This window comes from Delphinapterus leucas, chromosome 15 (assembly GCF_059928025.1).
Source record: "Delphinapterus leucas isolate spDelLeu-1000000601 "Yukka" chromosome 15, BTC_Dleu_Yukka2, whole genome shotgun sequence".
Classification (NCBI taxonomy): domain Eukaryota; kingdom Metazoa; phylum Chordata; class Mammalia; order Artiodactyla; family Monodontidae; genus Delphinapterus; species Delphinapterus leucas.
Window position 1 is genome coordinate 21,645,924 of NC_143143.1, and position 22,619 is coordinate 21,668,542.

The window sequence follows — 22,619 nt, forward strand, 5'->3', positions numbered from 1 at the left end:
AGGCCCCGTGGATACAGAGAGAGGTAAACTCTGCCCTGCGTGGCACACAGTGGCTGTAAAAAAAGAACAGGTGCAACTGGGTGACCGAATGACTGAGTACTGAGCCCCACAGGTGTTGCTGGTGGTGGTCACGGGGCAGGGGCCGGGACAGCTATACAGCATCTTCTAGTCTCCTCTGTCACTGCCCTGCTCTCCGAAGTTCTGAGTGAGGGATATAGTCATGCCCCATACAAGCACTGACACTCATGGGTGTGACAGGGAGGGGAGACACCCCAGATGTTAGTCGTCACAGGGGATGGGTCTAATTCCTCCACTGGGAGGGGGGAATACAACCACAAAGTGGAGCCCTCCTCTACCCAGGCCCAGGGGACTCTGTCCTGGGGAAGGGTTTGTGGCACCAGAACTGTCTTTCTATCCTATGGGGCTGCTTCCAGTGACAAAGGCTGGGACCCTGCCTCAGGTCCCATTTGCTGGGTGTGCCCTTGGGCAAAGTCCTTATAACCTCACTGCACCTCAGTATCCACGTCTGTCAACTGAACCCCCATAACTCTCACAGATGGCAGAGTCCTCACAGACCACTGGCATGCACGCTCCAAGAAGGCTTGGATCACTATAGTGTACATGGCACCCTGGCACAAAGCAGGCCATCAGTAAACAGCCGCTGAGTGAATGAAACCACTCAGGACTGTTCTGCATGAGGGAGCCTAGGGCCAAGCACCCGGCTGACCCCCCGGCACTGCCACATTTCATCCTCCTGGCGGTCCTGTGCAGCGGGGGCTACTGCTCCCATCATCCGGGGAGGGAAACTGAGGCTCAGAGAACATTTGCGAACTCTGATGGAGTCTCAGTGAATGGCTGGCCCTGGATCCAGGTCGCTGGGGACCCAAAGCGGGGTTGGGTGAGAGGAATCTGTGGAAGATGGTCGGGGATCCCTCCGGGCGCGGGCGCGCCCCCCTCGATGGGGCGGCAGGAGCGGACCCCCAAGCTGAGAGTGGCCGCCTGGCAGCTCGGGGGCGGGTCCTCCCTGCTGCCGCGTGCGCCCCCCGCCCCGCGTCCCTAGCCTCACGCCCTGGCTGCGCTCACCCGGCCCGGCTCCCGCGGCGCTACGCGATCCCGGCTGCAACCCCGCGTCAGTCAGTCTCCGCGCAGAGCCCGGCGCTACGGGGCTGCCCCCCTCCTCGGGGCGGGGCCGACCGGGGCTCCTGGCACCGCCCCGCGCCCGCCCCGCGCCGGTTCCCTGCGTCCCGGCTGCACCCACTACCCCCTCCGCCGCAACCGTCGTCTCTAAGGCGGGGACACGCACGCTCTCCCAGAGGGGAAACTGAGGCCGGTCGAAGGTGAAATGGGCCACGATGCTAGTGGGAAAAGGGCGCGAAGGTCCTGCGTGCTGGTCCGGGTCCTGCCCGCATAGACGGCCTAGAACCCCAAGAAACGGTGTTTCTTTCTCCACCCACCTACCCATCCATGTCCCCTCCCACGTGGTCCCGTCTGTTCAGCCTGCCTCTTGCCTTCTTTCCTCCTGCCCTCCTCCCCTCCCTCCTTCCTCTCTTTCATCTATTCATTATCCCACCTATTCTTCCATCCATCTCTTTGTCTATTCGTCCATCCTTCCACCAATTTTAAACTGTTTTTGTCCATTCATCCATTCATCTATTCACCCGTTATTCTGTCTTTCCACCTATCTATCCATCAAGCCTTCCATCCATCCAGTTTATTTCATATCTTTCTGTCCTGCCTTCCACCCATCTATCTACCCTTCCTTTCTTACATCCTTCCACCCACCTCTGGGTTAGCCATTCTCCAAGGCCATCATTCCACACTTAATAGGTGATTCTTCAGCGCTGTCCTTTCCCTTGCACTGGGGACCCAGGTGGATCGCACCATCCCTGGAAAATTCATTTGCAAGTGCCAGTGGCAGAGGGCAGGCATATGCCCAACAGTGGGCACAGCTGCAGAGCACCAAGGGCTGGTTACTTCGGTTTGAAGAGGGCTACTGGAAAGGCTTCACCTAAATGAACCTCCTCTGTGGACATAGGTGGGTGCGGGGAAGAGAAAAACCTCAGCCAGCACATGCGATGTGCCAGGTGGTAAGGTATCTTGCTTAATCCTCACAACTCTGTTTTAGCCCAATTTTAGAGACAGTGAAGCAGGTTCAGAGAGATAAAAAGGGGCTCAGAGTGTAGTGGGAAAAGGCCGTGGGGTCAGCCCTGGGTTTAAATCTCAGCCCTGCCACTTTCATGTTGTGTGTCTTGGGCAGCTACAAGGCTTGGTTTCCTCATCCATTAACAGGAACTGGTGTGTACTTTACAGTTGTGATGTTGCAAGCCTTGTGGCTCCCAAGGTACCATATGCAGAATGCTGAGTATTATGCCTGCCCAGTTGGTGCTCAACCAACGGTAGCTGTTATCATCGTTACATGAGAGGAGGTTGGGATTCAAACCCAGTACCTGTGATTCGCTGCTTTGCAAACCACGTCTCTGGTCTGTCCTTCCATTCACAAAGACCAGCCTCTTCCTCTCCCACCAGCAGGGCTGGTGAACTCTTGTTCCCCAGGCCCAAGAGTCATCTGGCTGGTGTCATCTCATTAGGAGAAGCATAGTTTACAACACAAGTGTTATAGCTGAATTGTGCCCCCCTCAAGTTCATATGTTGAAGTCCTAAGCCCCAGTACCTCAGCATGCGACCTTAGCTGGGAATAGAGTCGTTGCAGATGTAATTAAAGATAAGGTCATACTAGAGTAAGGCCCTAATCCGGTATGACTGGCATCCTTATAAAAAGGGGAAATTTGGACACAGACATGTGCACAAGGAGAGCATCATGGGAAGATTGGAGTGCTGCTGCCAGAAGCAAGGAACTGCTAGAAGCCAGGAGAGAGGCCTGGAACAGACCTTTCCCGGTGCCTTCGGAGGGAGCATGGGCCTGTCTGTACCTTGATCTCGGACTTCAGCCTCCAGAGCTGGAGACAATACACTTGTGTTATTTTGGCCACTCAGTCTATGGTACTTTGTTATGACAGCCTGAGTGACGTACTGCAGCGACCACAGGCGTGGATAGAGATGATGCAGAGGGCAGCTGTCCAAGACAGTGACTAGACTGAGACCCACTGTGGAAGGGGCTGTGGTCACTGCTGTCTCCCTGGGCCAGTACAGAGCCTGGCCAAAGCCATGGCTTGTCAAGTCTCAGTAAACTGTGTTTTTAAACAATCTGATGAATTTTTACTTGTGTATATATCAATGTAACCACCGCCAGATCAAGGTATAGCTCCGTAGTGGCCCCAACACACAAGGTAATCACCCTTCTGACTTCTGTCACCAACAATAGTTTTGCCTATTCTTGAACCTCATATAACTGGAATTATACTGTATGTACTCTTTTGTGTCTGGTTTCTTCTGCCCAATATTCCTCATAAAATTGATGCAGCTTGTTGAATATAGCTGTAGTTCATCCTTTTAAATTGATGTGTAGTATTCCACTGCACAGATGTATCACAATTTATTTGTCCATTCTACCATTGATGGGCATTTAAGTAGTTTCCATTTTCTGACTCTTACGAATAAAGTTGCTGTAAACATTCTTGTGTATGTCTTTTGTCGAACGTGGGCACTCATTCCTCTTGGAGTGGAATTGCTGGCAGAGAGAAGGCACACGTTCTACTTTGGTGAAAATTGCCAGACAGTTTTCCAGCGTGGATGCACCAAGTTACACCGCTCCACCCTCCACTCCAGCAATGCGTGAGGGTTCCAGCTGCTGCCTATCTTCATATTGCCAGTCTTTATTTTTAGCCACTCTGGTGGGTGTGTAGTGGTTCTCACTGTAGTTTTAATTAGCATTTCACTGATGGGTAAGGCTGTTGAGCGCCTATTTTCATATACCTCTTGTTCATTTATACCTGTCTGAGCCTTTTGTCCATTTTTAAAAATAGGATGTTTATCATTTCCTTATTGATTCGGAGTTCTTCGTATATCTAGATACGAGTCTTTTAATAAAGTTTTATCACACCAAAAATTTACATAGAGACACACACACACACACCAATGATCACATCCATTTAAAAGTAACTTTGGGGGCTTCCCTGGTGGCGCAGTGGTTGAGAGTCTGCCTGCCGATGCAGGGGACACGGGTTCGTGCCCCGGTCCGGGAAGATCCCACATGCCGTGGAGAGGCTGGGCCGGTGAGCCATGGCCCCTGAGCCTGCGCTTCCAGAGCCTGTGCTCCGCAATGGGAGAGGCCACAACAGTGAAAGGCCTGCGTACCGCAAAAAATAAATAAATAAATAAATAAATAAAAGTAACTTTGATCCTATTAATTAAATAAAAGCAATCTTTCCTGTCTTAGAAATGACCCCAGCTGACATAACACATGACACGGTCATTTCATATGTACACAGTAGGGCTGGCCCAGCAGCTCCAGCCCGATTTTCACATGCTTGAGCTGAGCATTCGCTCTGGACTGGGCTCCAGAGCAGACTTCAGTTCAGTTCAGATGAGCAGGGACGGTGGGTGGCGGTGAGGCTCACTTGTTTCTTCTTCCTCCAAGAGGGGTTGACGGTGAATCTGCGTCACACACCCGTGGATCAGGGTGTTGGGGAAGCACAGAACAAGAGGACTGGGGCAGAAACAATCTTATCTGGCTGGTCTCCAGAGCTGGGCTCTCACAACTAAGCTTCATGCTCACTGTTTACTATGTGTCTGCCACGTGGCAGATTCTTGGGACCCAGAGATGGTTGGGACACCAGCCTCATCCTGAGGGAGCTCATGGTCAAGGAGAAGAGACAAGGGAGCAAGGAAGCATAATGTGGAGTGCTAAGTGTAGTTAAGTGTCACCTCTATAAAGAGGGATGCGTGGTCAGGATGCTATAGGGGGAAGACTGGAATCTCCCAGCTCTTGATGGGTCCCAGGGGCATCTTCACAGTGGAGTTGATGCCACTTGCACTGTGTCTTCATGGACGAGAAGCAGTCACCAGGCAGAGGGTGGCAGAAGGATGTTCCAAGCAGGGGGCTCAGTGCAGGACTTCCAGCAAGTGACAGTCTTGTGACTGGAGTGTAGGGTGTGTTGGGGACAATGTGGGAACATCGGGGTGGACCCAGGGATAGAGAGCTTTCCTCTCTCGGCTTCCAGGGAGTCCTGGTGCCTGGAATCATGCTGATCTGTGGGTTACAGCTTTCTAGGGCACCTTTCCCTCTGGGCCAACATTTGCTGAGTGGTTCTTTGTAGGATGGCCTTTCTATTTAGAGGAATCATTGTTTCTGATCCTTGCCCATAGTCACTGCTGTCCACAAAATACAGCATGCTGCCTGGTTCTTGACGGGCGCTCAAAAGTTGATGAGTTCATCCCCTCCCCTTACCTGAGAACACTTTTCTAAAACGGAGCGACCTTCGGTTCTGTGTTGTTTTTCTTCTGGAGTTGGGACCTAGTGAACAGGAGATGAAGAAAGATGGACCCTCGATGCCCAAATTTCTGGGCCTGGCAGGGAGAAGCAGGGCAGGAGCTCTTGGAGCAAGGGTGTCATGACCGAGTGGGCACTGACCTGAGGGGGGCCCAGGGTCTGGGTGGGCTGGAGCCACGAGGCAGGTGGGAGGGGCTGCTTGAAGGGCATACCTGAAGGACTGGGCCTGCCAGAGGAAGCTTCTGGCCTTGGTGATCTCCTGGGCCAATCTCCTTAAATCATCTCCTTCAAATAGTGGCAGCATGGGGTCCTTGAAAAGGGGAAATGAGTATGAAATTAGATCCATTAAATGACTGGGTGGGACCTGAAAATCCAAAATCTCAGGAGAAAAGTTTTAGAGTGAACTCAAAGCAGCCTTCCTCCCAGTGCAGGAAATCCTGTGGGCTTCAGCTTGCATGTTTCCAGTGACAGGGAGCTCACCACCTGTCAAGGCGGTCATTCTGCAAAGAGGACACTTTGCAGCTAGATGTCTGAGAGTCAGTGTAGGGAGGGGATGGTGGAAACTAAGAGGGTCTAAGCACTTCACTGAAGTCAGCACAGCTCTGCCCAGTAGAACAGAAGTAGTATATACACCTTATCTCACCGTTAATCAGTTAAACTTATCCAGCCCCTTCTCTATTTCTTCTAGTAAAATAGCTCCACAGATATGCCTTTTTCTTATGTCAACTAATGAAATTCTAGAGCCTAGCCTTAAAAGTACAAGTTCTGGGGCTTCCCTGGTGGCACAGTGGTTGAGAGTCCACCTGCCGATGCAGGCGACACGCGTTCGTGCCCTGGTCCGGGAAGATCCCACGTGCCGCGGACCGGCTGGGCCCGTGAGCCATGGCCACTGAGCCTGCACGTCCGGAGCCTGTGCTCCGCAACGGGAGAGGCCGCAACGGTGAGAGGCCCGCGTACCGCAAAAAGAAAAAAACCTTATGACTTTACTGTATTTATTTTTTAACAGATCATTTGAATATCTGGGCTTCAATGAATTTAAGGCGGGAAGACAGAAATATGCAGGAATTAAAGCACAGAACTTAGGAGCATCGGTGTCTGGGCTGTGGCTTTACCATTTACTCCGACTCTAGGTGTATTCCAAAACCTGGCTGAGTCTGTTCATTCATCTGTTAAATGGGTATAATAATGGTTGGAAGGCTTTAACAAACCTGTAGCATGTAGGAAGTGCTCGGTGAATGTGGTGAATGTGAACTGTGTTCTACTATTAAATAATACCCCTAACCCTGCTTCTTTCCCAACCTGGAGGGGAGGCAGCCTAAAAGGAGAGCAGTAGGGAAACACAACCTTTTTTAGTCAATACTTTGTTTTACAAGAGAAGCAGAGATCTTATCAATCAGGAGGAAAAAGCCACACCTGTTGACATTTTATTGAGCTGTTTCAACAGAACTCACCCAGTAGCTCCACAACCTACCCTTTCGTTGATGAAGCCCCTGGTCAGCAGGCCCTGCATTTTGAAAAGCGAGTCCTCACCGACAGGGCAGTGATAGCGGCCCCCAGTAAGAGAGGCCAGATCTCTCAAGAAGCTAACCGCTGTCCTGTGGGGAGGAACAGAGGGCTGGAGCCAGGCCCACCGAGGTCTCTGTGAGCCCCCAGCCCCTGGGGAAGTCACATGAGTGGGGTAAGGGGTCTCGGACCTTGAGGTCTGTGCCACTGAGACTGTTTCAGCATCACCAAGCCCACTCTCCCAGCTGGTATTTGGGTGGCAGTGGCTACTGCTGTGTGAAGTGGATTCACCGTATGAGGGTCACCCTCAAAGCACGGGGCCCCATTCCTTAACTGGACATCTATCCAGTGCCTACTATGTGTCTGGCCTGGCAGGGACACAGTGTGACCTTTACGGAGCTCACGGTTTAGACAGAGAGATTAAATATGAATGTTCTGAAGGAGCTGAATCTCTCCTGTCTAACACATGTTCTTCTATAACAATAACCATAGCGGGCTTCCCTGGTGGTGCAGTGGTTGAGAGTCCGCCTGCCGATGCAGGAGACATGGGCTCGTGCCCCGGTCCGGGAAGATCCCACGTGCCGCGGAGTGGCTGGGCCCGTGAGCCATGGCCGCTGGGCCTGCGCGTCTGGAGCCTGTGCTCCGCAACGGGAGAGGCCACAGCAGTGAGAGGCCCGTGTAACGCAAAAAAAAAACCAAAAAAACATAGCTACTTTAAACTTTTTCCCCCTAAATATTCACAAATGTACCCCCAAGGAAGACGAAATGGGAGAACACAGCGTGTGACTGTGGGAATCGGTGCAAATCCACTTCCACGCTGGAGAAAGTCAGGATGCTGATGGGTGGGCAGGGGCACCGAGGGGCTCTCTCCGGTGTAATGCCTGCCCAGGGCCTCCTAACTGCTCACACACAGGACTTGGGCCCAGGAGAGCTCAGCGTATAACGTGAGTCCCTGGATTAGGTGAGGATGAGCCTTGCCCCTCAGACACGCGGCCGTGGGGAAGGGATACAGCTCCTGACCGCCCACCTGTCTGAGCAGTTCAGGGAGACGGTGTGCACTTTCACGTCTCTCTTCTCCGTGAGTCTTTGGACTTCACTGAGGATAAGGCTGCAGCTTGTGTCTGGCTTCCCGTCCGTCAGGAGGTACAGTCCTTCCACATCAGGAAAACTGAAAGCTTTCTGAGAGAGCATGTAGGTTGTCTGGCTCAGAAGAGGGGCCAACCGGGACTCAGAAACCACTGGCCCGCTGTCCCCAAGTCTGGTTGGATCTCACCCACTTGTCATTAAGACTGAGAGCCTCCTCTTTCAGCCTATGACAGACCAGGAAGCTGCTGAGGTTTAGGAGAAAGAGCTCAGCTCACTTCCTAGCTGGTTAACCCCAAGCAAGTCACTTAACCTCTCTGGGCCTCTGTGTCTTCATCTATAAAGTGAGAACAGCGAGAATCTCATCCTCACTGGGTTGCTGGGAAGATGAAATGATTTAACAGTAAATTCTAAAGTGCTCTTTGTAAACTGCAAAGCATGATGCAATGTCAGGATAGGGGCGATGGTATTTCTGCTTTGCCACTGGGTCAGGCTTGGTGGTGGAACTTGCCAGCAATGCTTGCAAGACTGAGGTGCTCCCCTGAGCATGCAGGTTGGTCACCCACTGCATAGCCTCGTGACAGGCTGCGTCTGTGGTCCCCACCAGAGTGTCCTGCCATGGCTGTAGGCCCTCTGCAAAGCTGAGCAGGTTAAAACTGTGGAGAGTGGAGAAGAGGTGGGGGGCGGAGAGGAGGTGAAAGAGATTGGTTAGAACGTACCCGTCTATACTGACCTCAGGGGAAGTAACCTCCGTGAGGACTCACACCTATCCCTGAAGACCCTACAGCAAGCCCTGGGCCCCTGTGGACCACTGGAGGATGAGAACATACACAGTGAAGATTCTGGGTGCAGACAGAAATAGATTTAAATCCCACCTCAGCCACTTACTGGTTATGCAATCTTGGGCAAATGATTTAACCTCTCTAAGCCCTTGTTTCCTTTGCTGAAGAATGGGGATAATAATAAGACCGTTGTGCAGACTGAATGACGTCACGCATGTAAAGCGCTTGGCACAGGGAAAGTGCTCTATAAGTGTTGAGGAGGGAGTGACCTTGGCCAGGGGAGCCTCAGGAACTATCCCTTGGATCTCCTGACCCCCGCGCACCAGCACCCCTGCCTCTTACCTGTCACAGTGCTTCCACAGCTGTTCCCAGATCAGCAGAGTGAGCTCTGTCTTCACCTGCTGCAGGTAGGGGCCCATGGATCCCGATGTGTCCAGCAGGATGCACACTTTGCTCTCCAAAATGGCACCAAAGAGTCGGCGGCTCCCTGCTCGGAGGCGGATGGAGGCAGAGGCAGGGGAGGAGTGAGGGTGGCTCTCCTCACTGCAGCTATCAAATCCAAGGTCTTGCCACACCCATTGCCTGAGTGATCACAGATCAGATGTGAACCCACTGGGAGATGGCCTCTGTGGTGTTGCTAGAGGGGTCATTGTCCAAGGGCAGAGCCGGTGCGTGGACTGGGCTTTGGGAGGTCAAGGTTTCGGCTGTGGCTTTGCCTGGGATGACTTGCCCAAGTGATTATAACTTCCCTGGGCTTGAGCTTCCTCACCCCTAAAGTTAAGTGATTGGGTTAAGCGGTGTCACAGTATTGTTTGGGGCTGGAAATGATGTTACAGAGCATGGAGTCTGTAGATTGGCTGACAGAAATCAAGTGAGCGTGCACTGTGTGCCCGGCACTGAGCAAAGTGCGGCGGAGATGAGAGAGTGTCCCTGCCCTCACGGAGATAGCCGTCAGGCAGGGAAGATGGATGTTATACCAACAGCTACCGCTCTGCTGAGCGTTATGACACAAAGTTAAGAAGCACGTACTTGGGAGAATCTGAATTTGATGGACGTGGGATGGGGAGCAGACAAGCTATGGCTGAAGGATGAGAGGGGGTGTGTGTGGGGAGAACAGACTGTGAAAGGCTCTGAGTGGGAGAGAGGAGCATGTCATGCTTGAGGGACAGAGAGAAAGCGGGAGAGGTTGTTAAAGGATTTGGGATTTATCCCAAGGGGAAACAGAGAGGGCCAGTAACTTGCCCAGGGTCACACAGCCTGGCAGCGAAGCCGAGATTCACATCCAGGTCCTCTGATCCACACTTTAAGGCAAACGCTAACCCCAGCCCTTCTGGTGCCCCAAGGCTAAACGGAGGTAACACGGGGGAAGCCAAAGAGAAGAAGATGGCGTGTACAGCATTCCCGAATCACACCTCAGCCCTCACTGGAGGCAGGAGTAGAAAAAATGGAAAACTGCTGCAAAAACGGTCCACTGGTCTCCAGGAAAAGGTGGCCTGAGCTGGCTGGACCCACTGCCCAGGAATCTTCCAGGACTCATCTGGGCTGTTCTCTGGCAATGCTCATGGCAACATAAGGACATGAGGGGAGCCATCCTGAGGTGTGTGGGACGTTCCGCGGGGACAGCTAGCCAGCTGGTCGAGGGGCCTCCCACCACAGAAGGCCAGCTGATCCATCTTGGGAACCAGACAGCGGAAACACCCTGCAAGCCACCGAGCCCCGCCGTTATCGCCTCCCTAACTCTGCTTTTTTTGTCTGTCTCCATCATCACTACCCTTCCCAGCTATCCTAATCTTTCCCCTGGATTCTTACTAGGTTCCGCTGATTGCACTCCGTCCCCTCAGCAATTTATACTCCACGCAGCAACCAGAGGGATTGTTGCCGATGCTAACTTCATCACTTTCCCCTTATATAAAACCTTTTAGTGGCTTCCCATTGCTCTTAGGATAAAGTCTGGGCCATGGTCTCATCTCCCTGGAGTGGTGGCACCCTTTAATCTCAGCCACCCTGCTTCCTTCAGTCTTTGTACTCAGCCTCCTCCCCCGCTGAGCACCTCAGTCATGCCCTGAGAGTCTTCCCTCTCTTTCCTCAGGTGACATCTATTCATTCTTCAGATCTCAGCTCAAATGTCACCTCCTCTGGGAAGCCCTCCGTGATCTCTCTGTGCAGGCTCCCTGTCCCTCTCTCACTGCACCATGCCTGTCTCCTCCTTACACTTGTCACCCTGCTCTTTGGGTAACAACTGTCTCCCCTAGACCATGAGCTCAGGGAACCTGTGAAGTGTTTCCCCTACCACCTCCCCAGCACGGAGCGGGAGAACAACACTTATTCGTTGAATAATGAATGAGTGGCTCAGTGCAGCATGCCCTGGGTACGTTCGGAGGTGTTAGATGGTGTTGGGTGTGTAGCTGTATGTGAGGTGGGGGCGCGACTCATACCACACAAGAAGCGGCTGCACGGCTGCCCTTCACACTCTCCCCGGCGGGAAGTGTGTGTTGGGAATACACACACGACCTCGTCACCCCGCCTCAGCCTCTGACCTGACAGCTGCACCTGAGCTTGCCGCCCGCTCCAGAGGCTTTGGAAAGCAGCAGGCAGCCCAAGGACTGTTTATACCAGGTTCTACTGCAGAGGACTGGACCTAATGAATTTGGGCAGGCACCTGAGTGGCCCACCCTGGGATCCTTCCTCTATCGTCCCAGGAACCCTCCAGGCCCCAAAGCCTGAACTGAGCCTCCGGTTCAGTCCTAGCTGTCTGCCCGGCCTTTTGGCCTTGATGCTTCAGACTATCTCCTAATGCCCAGCCCAGCCTCCTCTGGGATGTGAGCCTGGCTCTCCTCAGCCAGCCCTGCCTTTCACCTCTCCCAGAGGGGCCTTGGTGCTCTCTGTAAAGAAGAACAGGGGCATCTTCTCTGTCCGGAGCCCCTCCCATCTCTACCTTCATGGACTGGTTCTGTGGGGCCCAATCAATACTAAATTGAGGCTCCTGAGGGGCAGCAGCCCTTCAGTCACACCCAGGAGGCGAGGTGTGGGAGACGAGCTGGCAGAGCGGCCTGACCAGGCCTGGGTCTCCCTGCTGCTCTGGCTCGTGCTCCACCGCCCTGTCATCCAGCACCTTGCCTGACCTCTGAACCCAGAAGTCATGTTGCCCCTGGGTGACAGTCTGTGAGCGCCTAGCCTGGGAAGAAGGACTGACCCTGGGGTCCCTGGGGTTGCCCTCCCGCTGCCCATCACGCTTGTCCGCCCTCCAGGATAGCAGGCAGGCTCACCAGACAGCAGCCACTGCAGCCTTTGGACATAGCACCGCATCACCTTCTCCAGGTGTGTGATGTACGCTTCGATTTCCCTGGGTGTACACTGAATGTGTCTCACCATGCCCTGGATTAAGGCAAGCAAAGGGAAATTCCAACCCCGTCCCCTATTTCTTCACCTCCCCATTACCCCCTAAAATAGTTTAGTCTACCGTGGTTCACAATTTTCAAAACATTGTTAACATACATTTTTGTCTGTTTGTTTAAAAGCTTTTTTCTTTTATTGAACTACCAAATGCATAGTTCTCGGAAGGTGTGTGGGAATTGCGATGACGATTTCTTTGGCAGATGTGGTCACTATAATAAGAAAAAAACATAGTATCTCTAAATTTTAAATAGAAAACCCTTAATGGTAGGATGGGAGGTCGATGCATTTCAAACTAAAAGACGACCTCTGATGGAGGAGGGGGGCAGCATGATTAAACTCCCATAAAATTTTTCTGGCGGATAATTTTGAATTTGGTGGCTATTTTTAGCTTTATAGCTGACAATGTCATATCAAAGGGCAAGGAGAGAAAATGGGGTCTCTGTTTTAAAAGCACGATTAGATTTTCATTTTCTACTAAATGTACCTGTTCCAGTGTCAAAGCAATAAAAAAAAATGACCTCAAAACGAGAAAATAGAGAACCCCCTCACCTCCTGTCATAACCGCTGTTCCCGGCCATCCTGATGGGACCATCGTCAGTGTCAGGGTACAGAGCTCTTATTAGTGAGGATTCCAGCCACTGCCCTGCATTCTCGGCAGTTGTTTCTAATTCTCACTCCATTGAGCCCCTCTAACCCTAGAGCATGGTCTCCAGCACTCTGAGGGGCTGACTTTTCTTCCAACAGGATTCTGCAACTCCTATTCCTTGAGGGCAGTCCCCCTTTGCGGGGTGGGGTTCTTAGAAGCAGGAATTGAAGCCAGGGGCATACATTCATGGGGAGTTTTCCCCAACACACTCAGCCATTTGTGCCTGAGAAGAGACAGGAGCTGGGAGGAAAAAAACCGACACCAACCTTGACTTACGTTGATCTCTGTGCTGGGGAAGATACTGCAGTATTTGGCTGACGCCGACGTCTGTGTTGACCTTTGATGAGTGCATTTGGGACCGAGGTATCTGGAGATCTCCATCTTCAGTTTTTTTAGTCCATAATTTGCTACCCACTTTAGAATAAGGGAAAGAACTATTATCTTGGGTAATTCAGGCTTAATGGAATGATTGACTCATCTTTTAAAACCTCATGTTTGAAATCTGTCTTGTATTTGAAATGTGGGGTTCCCAGGTCCTCACTGAGCCTCCATCACATTCAGATTCCTGCCCCTGTGCTGGGGAGAGATGCACAAGAAATACGGGGAACAGGGAACAAAATTTATTGAGCACTTACTACTCCCTAGTCTGGTGGATACTGTTGCCTCCCCAGTTTCCATTTCAACCCTCTCCCATGAAATTTGAATGGAAACCCTGATTGTTCTAAAGTTTAGACTCTAAACCAATGAGGATAGTCTCAGGCTCCTTGTCACAATGAGAGATACAAGAATGGCTCAGTTTAAAGCAATCAGAGCATGGCATCCAGGGTCAGAACCAAGCTCAGACTTTTATTGACCGGTTGTGGGAAGAAAAGATGTTCTATCTTCTGGATCTGTACAAGAAGGCGGATTTCTGCTGCTTGCATCCAAAAGGATCTGACGCCACTAAGTACTTTACACAAAATATACTTCAATTAATCAGCAATCCTATTAGGTACAATTGTTTTCATTTTATAAAGGAAGACATTGAGACTGAGTGACTTGCCCAAGGTCACCCAGCTAGGAAGTGGCAGACCCAGGTTCCCACGTAGTTCTATTGAATCCTTATCCTGACACTTTAAACAGTCATTCTAAGCAGGTTTGGCCTCAATTCCAAGTATACCCACCCTCTTAGAAATAATGGTTGGTGGAAGGAATTATTGCGTGGGGGCATAATTATTGCGTGCAGACAGCATAATACCTCTAGGCTGGAGCAGACTGTATCCTTTCTGGGCAACTCAATAGAAGAGCTAGTCCTTCTTAGGCCTCTTCCTGGAGGGTACTTCCTGTACACGAAGCCTGGGAGAAACAGAGCAGGGTTACTTTGTGCAATTCTCTTACCCTAGCCTCCCTTTTCCATGTCAATTTCTCTGTCAATCAAGTCAGCTGTAACATTCCTTAGGTGCAATTTGCTGAGGGGTAGGAGGGAGGCTGTTGTGCTGATCTGGGGAAGCATGCTGGGATCTTCCTTCTCTACATGTCAATGAGTTGCTACCGGGACCCGTGCCATTTCACAGCAATCAATCCGGCTGGCCTGGGAGGCTCATCTCCACTCCCTTCCCATCAGTCTGAGGACACTGCCCCTCATGCACAGAGCAGGAGCGCCGCGCCCAGGGACCTGGGGGGACGCCGGCATCAATTCTTCCCACTCTCCTGCCTGTGTCAAGACTTTGCAAGCTCATTTCCCTGGGCTGGGAGATGTGAGTGGTTTGAGGATAGGCCTGCTTGGGGTGCACTACTGCCCACGTCCAGGGACTGCGGGAGATTTCTCCTTTCCTTGGGGCCTGATCACCTTCCAGGTCCCACGGGGAAAGGGGGCTGTCCAGACATCTGTGCAGCCTCCGACTTACCCACATTATTCCCTGTCTCTGTATAGAACAGCGAGAGAGAGGTCTCTGCGTCCCTTGATTTGGTCTTCCTCCTCCGATCTGCAGTCCCTTCTTTCACTGGCTGGGCTGTAGCTAGAGGACATTTGGCCTGTCGGCTGGAGCAGCCTTGAGGGTTTATGTGGTGAAGCTGTGCAGCTTGGCTTAGAGACTAGTCAACTTCAGCTATGCTCTGCCCTTGAAATGGGGCTCCCAGGTGGATCTGAGGTCCTTTGGGACTACCCGGGTCCTCTGGCCTCCCCTGGATCAGTAAAGCCAGAGCTGCTGATATATACCAGGCTTGGTACGAAGTGCTTCCCGTAGCCTGTCTTGTTTTATCCTCATAGTAACCCAGGTTACAGATGAGGTAAGTGGGACTCAGAGTCAGTAAGAAGCAGAGTAAAGATGCCATCCAGGTCTTGCTGACTCCAGAACTCTGCTCTGAGCTGCTCTGCTATGTGTCTGACATTAGAAGACACATGGTCTTAGGTTTTATGAGCTGAGTACTTTCATAAAAATACTGGTGCCCTGTCATGACTGGCTGACACTGGACATTATTCTTAGCCCCTCCGAGCCTGAATTTCTTCATCAGTAAAATGGAGGAACTAATAGATTCCCTGCCATACAGGACGGATTGTTATAAGCTTTAAATGGGACAACCTTAGCAGAAGGGCTGGCGCACGATTGCTGATCACTTTAGTTACTGTCATCACGAACCCATGCCTCAGCCGTGCTTGTCCGCCCCTCCACCCCCGGGGCCTTGCTTACCTGGGGGGACGCCCGCTTTGCCACTGAGTGGACTCCATAGCAGAGCTTTCAAGGGGGGACTCTTCTCTCTGTCAGGGTCATCTTTAATGCTCTAGAAAACAGCAGTCTTTTCCATCAGAGGTCTGTTCTCTGTGGGGGGCAGTACCCCAGTCATCCCAGCCTCAATCTGTCAAGTAGGAACCTTTGCATGGCGAGGCCTCAGGAAGTAGACTTCTCACATGCTCGTCCCATCTCCTGTTGTGCATTCGGAGAGGACTCCGGGGTTTGAGGTGAAAAGGGTGTGTGTGTGTGTGTGTGTGTGTGTGTGTGTGTGTGAGAGTGTGTGTGGAGAAGAGAGTGTGCGACTGTGTTTGCGAGTGTGTGCATGAGTGTGTGCATGTGCATGCGTGTGTGTGAGTGGTGTGCGTTATATGTGAGTTGTGCATGAGTGTGTGAGTGTGCGTGTGTGAGAGAGTGTGCGTGCGTGTGTGCATGTGCATGTGTGTGTGCATGAGTGTGTGGGGGAGTGTGAGAGCGTGCATCTGTGTGTGAGAGAGTGTGCGTGCATGTGTGTGGAGAGTGTGCGTGCATGTGTGTGGAGAGTGTGTGCGCATGTGTGTGCGTGTGTTATGAGAGAGGGCCTGCTAGGACAACTGTGGGGATTTGCCTGAACTTTCTTCACCAGTTACCTGCCCCTCTTCCTACTGGACTGGGATTTCTGGGCCTCCAGCATGACAAGCAACCACTCAGGTAACTTCCATGCCCTATTGGGCACCTCGGTTTTAAGGAAGGGGTTCCTTCATTACCGGGTACAACTGGAACGTGGTGATGGTTAAACAAAGTTACCCAGGGCCTGGACCAGCAGAGGAGACTTCTGGGTGGCGGCTGTGAAAAACGCCCAGAGCTGCCATCCCAGAGAGCTACCCGCCAGCAACCCAGCTTCCCACACCTGCATTTCAGGAGGCCTGTCAGAGGCCCTGGCGCAGCCCAAGCCTCCTTGTAACCGAGCCAGTTTGGGAACCACTGAAGGCCCAAGGCGGACTCCGAGACCGCGGGGTTTCACCTCAGAATCTGGGAAGACGGGAAGGCGTGATGTCTCTGGGCCGGCGCCCAAAACCTGGTGGAGTTCTGTACATGAGGGCAGTGCCCATGGGAACAGAACCGCTCGGAAGTGCTGACTCCAGGAAGGGAGTTAGCTGTACACGGTTTGGGTGGATTTCTTCATTCTGAAAGTGTGCTGTGTTCACAAGAGCCTGTCAGTTGGTGAAATGCTGAAGCGCTCACAGATCTCACTGCCCTTCTGCTCACAAGTGCTGTGGAGTCTGGGGTCTCCCCCCCAGACACACCTCTCGAGCCCCCTTCTGATTGCCGAGGTGGGTATTTTATGCGGGACAGATTTGACAGGCTGTGAACGGGGATCAGCCCCGGGCAGGCCCAGGTCCACCCTCAGGCTCCTATCAGGCCCCCAAAAGCCTCAGGCAGCAGCAGAAAGGTCCATTAGATGCCCCAAGCCCCTAATTCCTTTGCCCCGAGAGACCCTCCGGGACAAGCCCTCTTGCCTTACAACCAGCACGTGTAACGGAGGGTGCCGAGTCCATGGAGCCCTTGGTACCGCAAAGCTGGGACAGCCAGGCAGAGCCAAAGGTGGGGTGGAGGCGTGGCCAGAGCTGAGAAGCAGGCCCCCCGGGGGTCCCCTCCCCCTGGAGGCCAGGACACTGACCACTGAGTATCCTGCTCCCGCCTCTGCTGGCCCTGGGGTCTGGGGGCCTGGCCCAGGCCACTTCAAGATCTAGGAAAGACCAGGAGACAAGGCAGAAACAGAATCCCCTGTGTGTTATTAGGGAGGGGAGTCAAACCGTTCTGGCCACAGAGGGTGCTGTGGGCTTGGAGGGACAGAGCTTCCCGGGCTGACTTCTCAGCTTGAGCATCTTCGGCTTTTCTCTCAGGAGGACTGCACTTTCCTGTTCCTTTCCAGACTGGTTCTTCAGAGAGGACACGAGTAAGGCACACTGCAGGGGGATTGGGAGCGTCAGCAGCACCCGAGCCAGCGTGTCTCCACGCAGGGCACTGGCGCACGCGCACGTGCGCACACACACACACACACACACACACACACACACACACAGCGGGAGGCGCTGGGGCCACTGGGGCCCCTGTACTCCTCTTTCTGTCCCTAGAGTGCTGTCTGGGGCCAAGAGCACCGTGGATCAGGCCTATTAATAATAAGTACCATGGGACTTCCCTGGTGGTGCAGTGGTTGGGAGTCTGCCTGCCAATTCAGGGGACACAGGTTCGAGCCCTGGTCCGGGAAGATCCCACATGCCGTGGAGCAACTGGGCCCATGCGCCACGGCTGCTGAGCCTGAGGGCCACAACTGCTGAGGCCGCAGACCACAACTGCTGAGCCCATGGGCCACAACTGCTGAGGCCCGTGTGCCTGGAGCCCATGCTCTGCAACAAGAGAAGCCACCGCAATGAGAAGCCCGCGCACCGCAACGGAGAGTAGACCCCCGCTCGCTGCAACTAGAGAAAGCCCGCGTGCAGCAGCGAAGACCCAATGCAGCCAAAATAATAATAATAATAAGTACCATGTATGGAGGGCCTGGGATGCATCAGGCACCGGGCTAGTTACTGCCTGGGGGTCTCAAACCTCCTTGCCAACAAGACATGCAACTACACTGGCAGGGCAAGGGCTATCCTATCCCCATTTTACAGGTAAGGAAACCAAAGCATATGAATTTAAAGGACTTGTCCAAGGCCATACTGTGAGTAAGTAGAGGATCTTCCATTCAATCCCAGGCAGGTCTTGTTCCAAAGCCAGTGTTCTCTCCATATGTGGACCCAGCAGCCACATGTGGCGGTCGGCTCACTATGTGCCCAGGGCCGACCCTGGATGCTGGCAGAAGTGGTGTGATACTTCGTTCCTTTGCCTATATATCTCTCAACTGCCTGCAAGATTCTTCAGTAATTATTCTCAATCAAGGCACTAGAAGACACCACCCAAATGTAACTAACACCCTAAGAAGGGTGGGTTAAACCATTAGTGCCCATTAACACCTTGTGAGTGAGTTTATCAGATGAGGGAGCAGGACTAATGTGCACCAGAGAAGCAGTTTAATAAAGCAGCAAAGAGGGACCCTTTCCGGGAGGACAGCTCAGGCACGTCTAGGGGAGCTGCAGGTTTGCCAATCTATGGCCCTGCCCTCCCAAGAGCTCACCATGTAGTTGGGGAGACGGGCAGTCCTGACAATGGTCGTTTTTGAAATGTGAGTCACGTCCACCTACATGTTCTCTGTGCATCCTCATGGCTTGAGCTGCCCCACACCTCTATGTCCAGGCCTCATCTTTATCCACCTGCCTGAAGGATGTCCCCACTTGTTATCTCACAGGCCCCGCAAACTCACCTTTGTTCTAGGCCCACCCTCCCTGAATCCCCACCTGTTTTCTCTCTCTGGGTCAATGGCACCACTGTCTACCAGGTCCTGCCGCAAGGAACTTGGGAGTCGTCATGGGATTTCTTCTTCTTCCTCACCCCATTCACTCAATCAGCCACAAGTTTGGTCAATTCTTCCTTAAAGACATGTTCTCACATTTGTTCCCTTATTTCCATTCTCATTGCTCCCGACGTGATCTGGTCCCGCTCTCATCTCACCTTGAACTGCTCAACTCCCTCCCTGAGGAGGTAACATTTTAGTGAAACTTGAATCATAAGGAGCAATCCATGGATGACCTGGGAGGGGAACAGTTGGTGAAGAAAGTGGCAGGTACAAAGGCCTTGAGTTTAGGAATGAGGCTGATGTGTTCAAGAATGTACGGGCCAGGATGTAGAGCACACAGACCTGAAACCAGTGACTTACGGGACACTCTCACATTTCATTGGAAGCCTTTGGTGTCTGTGGATCGGCACAAAGGTGGAAAGCTGATGTGGGATGAGTTGTATCCCTCAAAAAGGCATGTTGAAGTTCCCCTGTACCCATAAACATGACCTTACTTGGAAACAGGGCCTTTGTAGATGTAATTAAGATGTAAGTTAATGAGGTTGTAGTGGGAGGGTGGGCCCTTAATCCAATACAATTGGTGTCCTTATAAGAGGAGAAGAGACACAGACACACACACAGAGGGAGAAGAGCCATGTGGAGATGGAAGCAGAGATTGGGGTTCTGCTGCCACAAGCCAAGGAAAGGCAAGGATTGCTGGTGCCAAGGACTCCCTCCTTGACCAAACTTTAGTCATGTTCCTCTGAGCCCTCTTCTTGACTGGGCTTTGACTTTGGCCTGCGGAACCCAGTTTTAGCAAAGAATCCTATTGAGCCTGTTTAGCAAGAATCCCCCTACCCTCGATATCTAGTCAACTTCATCTTAGTAATTTTCCATCCACTGACCCTCTCACTCTGCTCACTGGCTATAAATGCCCAGCTATCTTTGCTGTATAATCGGAGTTGAGCTCAGTCTCTCTCCCCGATTGCAGTCGTCTTGAATAATGTCTTCCTTGCCATTTTTTTTTTTTTTTCTGCAGTATGTGGGCCTCTCACTGCTGTGGCCTCTCCCGTTGTGGAGCACAGGCTCCGGACGCACAGGCTCAGTGGCCATGGCTCACGGGCCTAGCCGCTCCGCGGCATGTGGGATCTTCCCGGACCAGGACTCAAACCCGTGTCCCCTGCATTGGCAGGTGGACTCTCAACCACTGCGCCACCAGGGAAGCCCTTCCTTGCCATTTTTAACAAGCGTCCAGGGCAATTTCATTTCTTTAACAGCCACCATCTCCAGAAGCTAGGAAGAGGTAAAGAGGGATTCTACCCAGAGCCTTCAGTGGGGACATGGCCCTCTTGATACCTTGATTTCAGACTCTAGCCTCTGGGACTCTGAGGGAATAAGTGTCTGTTGTTTTAAGCCACCCAGTTTGTGGTACTTCATATGGCAGCCCCAGGACCCTAACACAGAAGCCAGCGCAGTCATTTGCCCCACACCTAAGGCATACCTTTTGGGAGTAGTTGAGAGCCTTTTCCATCTCAGACGTGATGGCACCGATATCATCGCTTTCGTAAATACCTGGAAACAAAGCAAACAAAGTCATGATCGATCGTGGGGAAGGGATGGAGATCCTGGCAAGTGTCCACATCTGTAAACACGTGGGCCATGTGGAGGTGACCTCAGCCTAAGGGGCAGGGTGGGGTCTTAATGGGCTTAGCTGACTAGCCACCCCCCATACTTTCTGGTGGTAAAGGGGATGGATGGGTATAGTGAGGATACCAAGAGCAGGGCTGGCCTTGGGACCCAGCACCCTGGCACCCAGCCAAGAGCTCTCACCCACAGGAAGCGTAGGTCAGGGGAAAGGTCCTGCTCCTCCAGTGAATAAAAAGATCCACCTTGGGGTTAATTAAAGTAGCTAATGCCTGTAGTGAATAATGTCTGTATAGTAATATCTCAAATATGACTCATTTGAGAGGGGCTAGAGTATAATGACTAATAAGACAGACTCTGGGTTCAAATCCTGGTTCTACTACTTACTACATCTATGCTTTGGGTTCTGTGTCTCAGCTTCCCTATCTGTAAAGTGGGGATAATAGTAATAACACACTTCATAGGGTTATTGTGAGGAATGAATCACTGCATATGTAAAACCGTGTCTGGCATATAATACCTATTCTATAAATGTTTGCTATTTTAATAATAATCAACAATAATAACTTAAATGTATATGTCTAGCACTTTTCATGAGTTCCACCCCTGGCTATGCCACTAATTTTGTAACCACAGGCACCTCATGTTCTTGGGAGTCATTTCTTCATCCATAAATCAGAGAAGTCAGAATGCACTAGCATGTCCCAAGCTTCAGTCCCTCCTGAATCACGTCACAATTTTGCCTTGTCTGCACATCATCTAAACCATAATCTACTTAACATATATTTTTAATCAATTCACTTTCATTTACTTAAAAGTACACACATATACAAAATTGAGATATAATTGACATATAACATTATATTACTTTCAGGTATACAACATAATGATTTGATATTTGTGTATATTGTGAAAACAATCATATAACCATTTAAGGGAGGGAAAAAAATTTTCCTCTACCCTCCTAGATTCTCCAGCTGGGGCCTTGGAAATCAAACTGACAAAAGACAGATTAACAAGAGAAAAATAGAGTTTATTAATGCATGCGGTGTGCATACATGGGGGAGAAACTCAGCGATGAGTTACTCTGAGGGAGTGGTTGGAACTTGGGGCTTCTGTAGCATCTTAAGGAAGAACAATAGAAATGACAAGACAAAGGAAATGGGGTTTGGCTTTGAGGGCCGGCAAACTGTGGGAAGGTAAATATTTGGGGGGAACTAATGGAAGACAAGGTTTTTTTAGGTGAGAGTTGTTACGTAGATTCCTCTTGGTGCTGTGAAGAGCCCAGAGCTGCCAACCAGAGCTTAAGAGTCTAAGATTCACCCTTCTCCTCCTGGCACAGAAGCAGGACATAGAAATTTATGTCCTGCTTTTAGGCAAATGGGGGAAGGGGAAGCAGAAAGGTTTTTTGGCATCTGCTGTTTCTTAATTGTCTTCAGCTCAAAATAATCCTTATGCCAAAGTGGCACATATTGAGGTGGCATATTCTGATCTCCTACAGCTATGACCAAAAATTGTTGCTTTGTGTTCCATGTACAACTATTTTGCCAACCACCTGCTGTGAAGATATCACCTTTTGAGAAACGCTAAACTAAGGGACCTTTAGGGCCCCTTCCAGCCCTGACATTCTAAAATATATATATATATATATATATATTTTTTTTTTTTTTTCTGGTATGCGGGCCTCTCACTGTTGTGGCCTCTCCCGTTGCGGAGCACAGGCTCTGGACGCGCAGGCTCAGTGGCCATGGCTCACGGGCCCAGCCGCTCCGCGGCATGTGGGATCCTCCCGGACCGGGGCATGAACCCGTGTCCCCTGCATCGGCAGGCGGACGCTCAACCACTGCGCCACCAGGGAAGCCCTAAAATATTTTTAAGTAGTTTTACTTTTTTTCTTTTTCACTTTAAAATAATTATGGGAAGATATACATAACATAAAATGTACCATTGTAACCATTTTTAAGTGTACAGTTCAGCAACATTAAGTACATTTACACTGCCTTGCAGCCATCGCCACCATCCATCTCCAGAACAGTAATTTTACATTTGCAAA

The 22,619-nt window shown here is 51.4% G+C and overlaps 1 protein-coding gene across 1 annotated transcript in view; it reads right to left on the bottom strand.

Annotated features, from left to right (window-relative positions):
- Positions 1-2,176: 2,176 nt before the first annotated feature.
- The window catches only part of VWA3A (von Willebrand factor A domain containing 3A), a 50,332-nt gene continuing 29,889 nt past the window's right edge, over positions 2,177-22,619 (bottom strand). The window contains 12 exon segments of the mRNA XM_089896065.1: positions 2,177-5,699; positions 6,861-6,984; positions 7,920-8,067; positions 8,483-8,631; positions 9,100-9,244; positions 12,024-12,132; positions 13,076-13,213; positions 14,037-14,134; positions 14,686-14,796; positions 15,469-15,559; positions 17,304-17,456; positions 20,424-20,494. Of these exon segments, the coding sequence (XP_089752191.1) occupies positions 5,331-5,699; positions 6,861-6,984; positions 7,920-8,067; positions 8,483-8,631; positions 9,100-9,244; positions 12,024-12,132; positions 13,076-13,213; positions 14,037-14,134; positions 14,686-14,796; positions 15,469-15,559; positions 17,304-17,456; positions 20,424-20,494 (1,706 nt within the window). The 3' untranslated portion in view covers positions 2,177-5,330.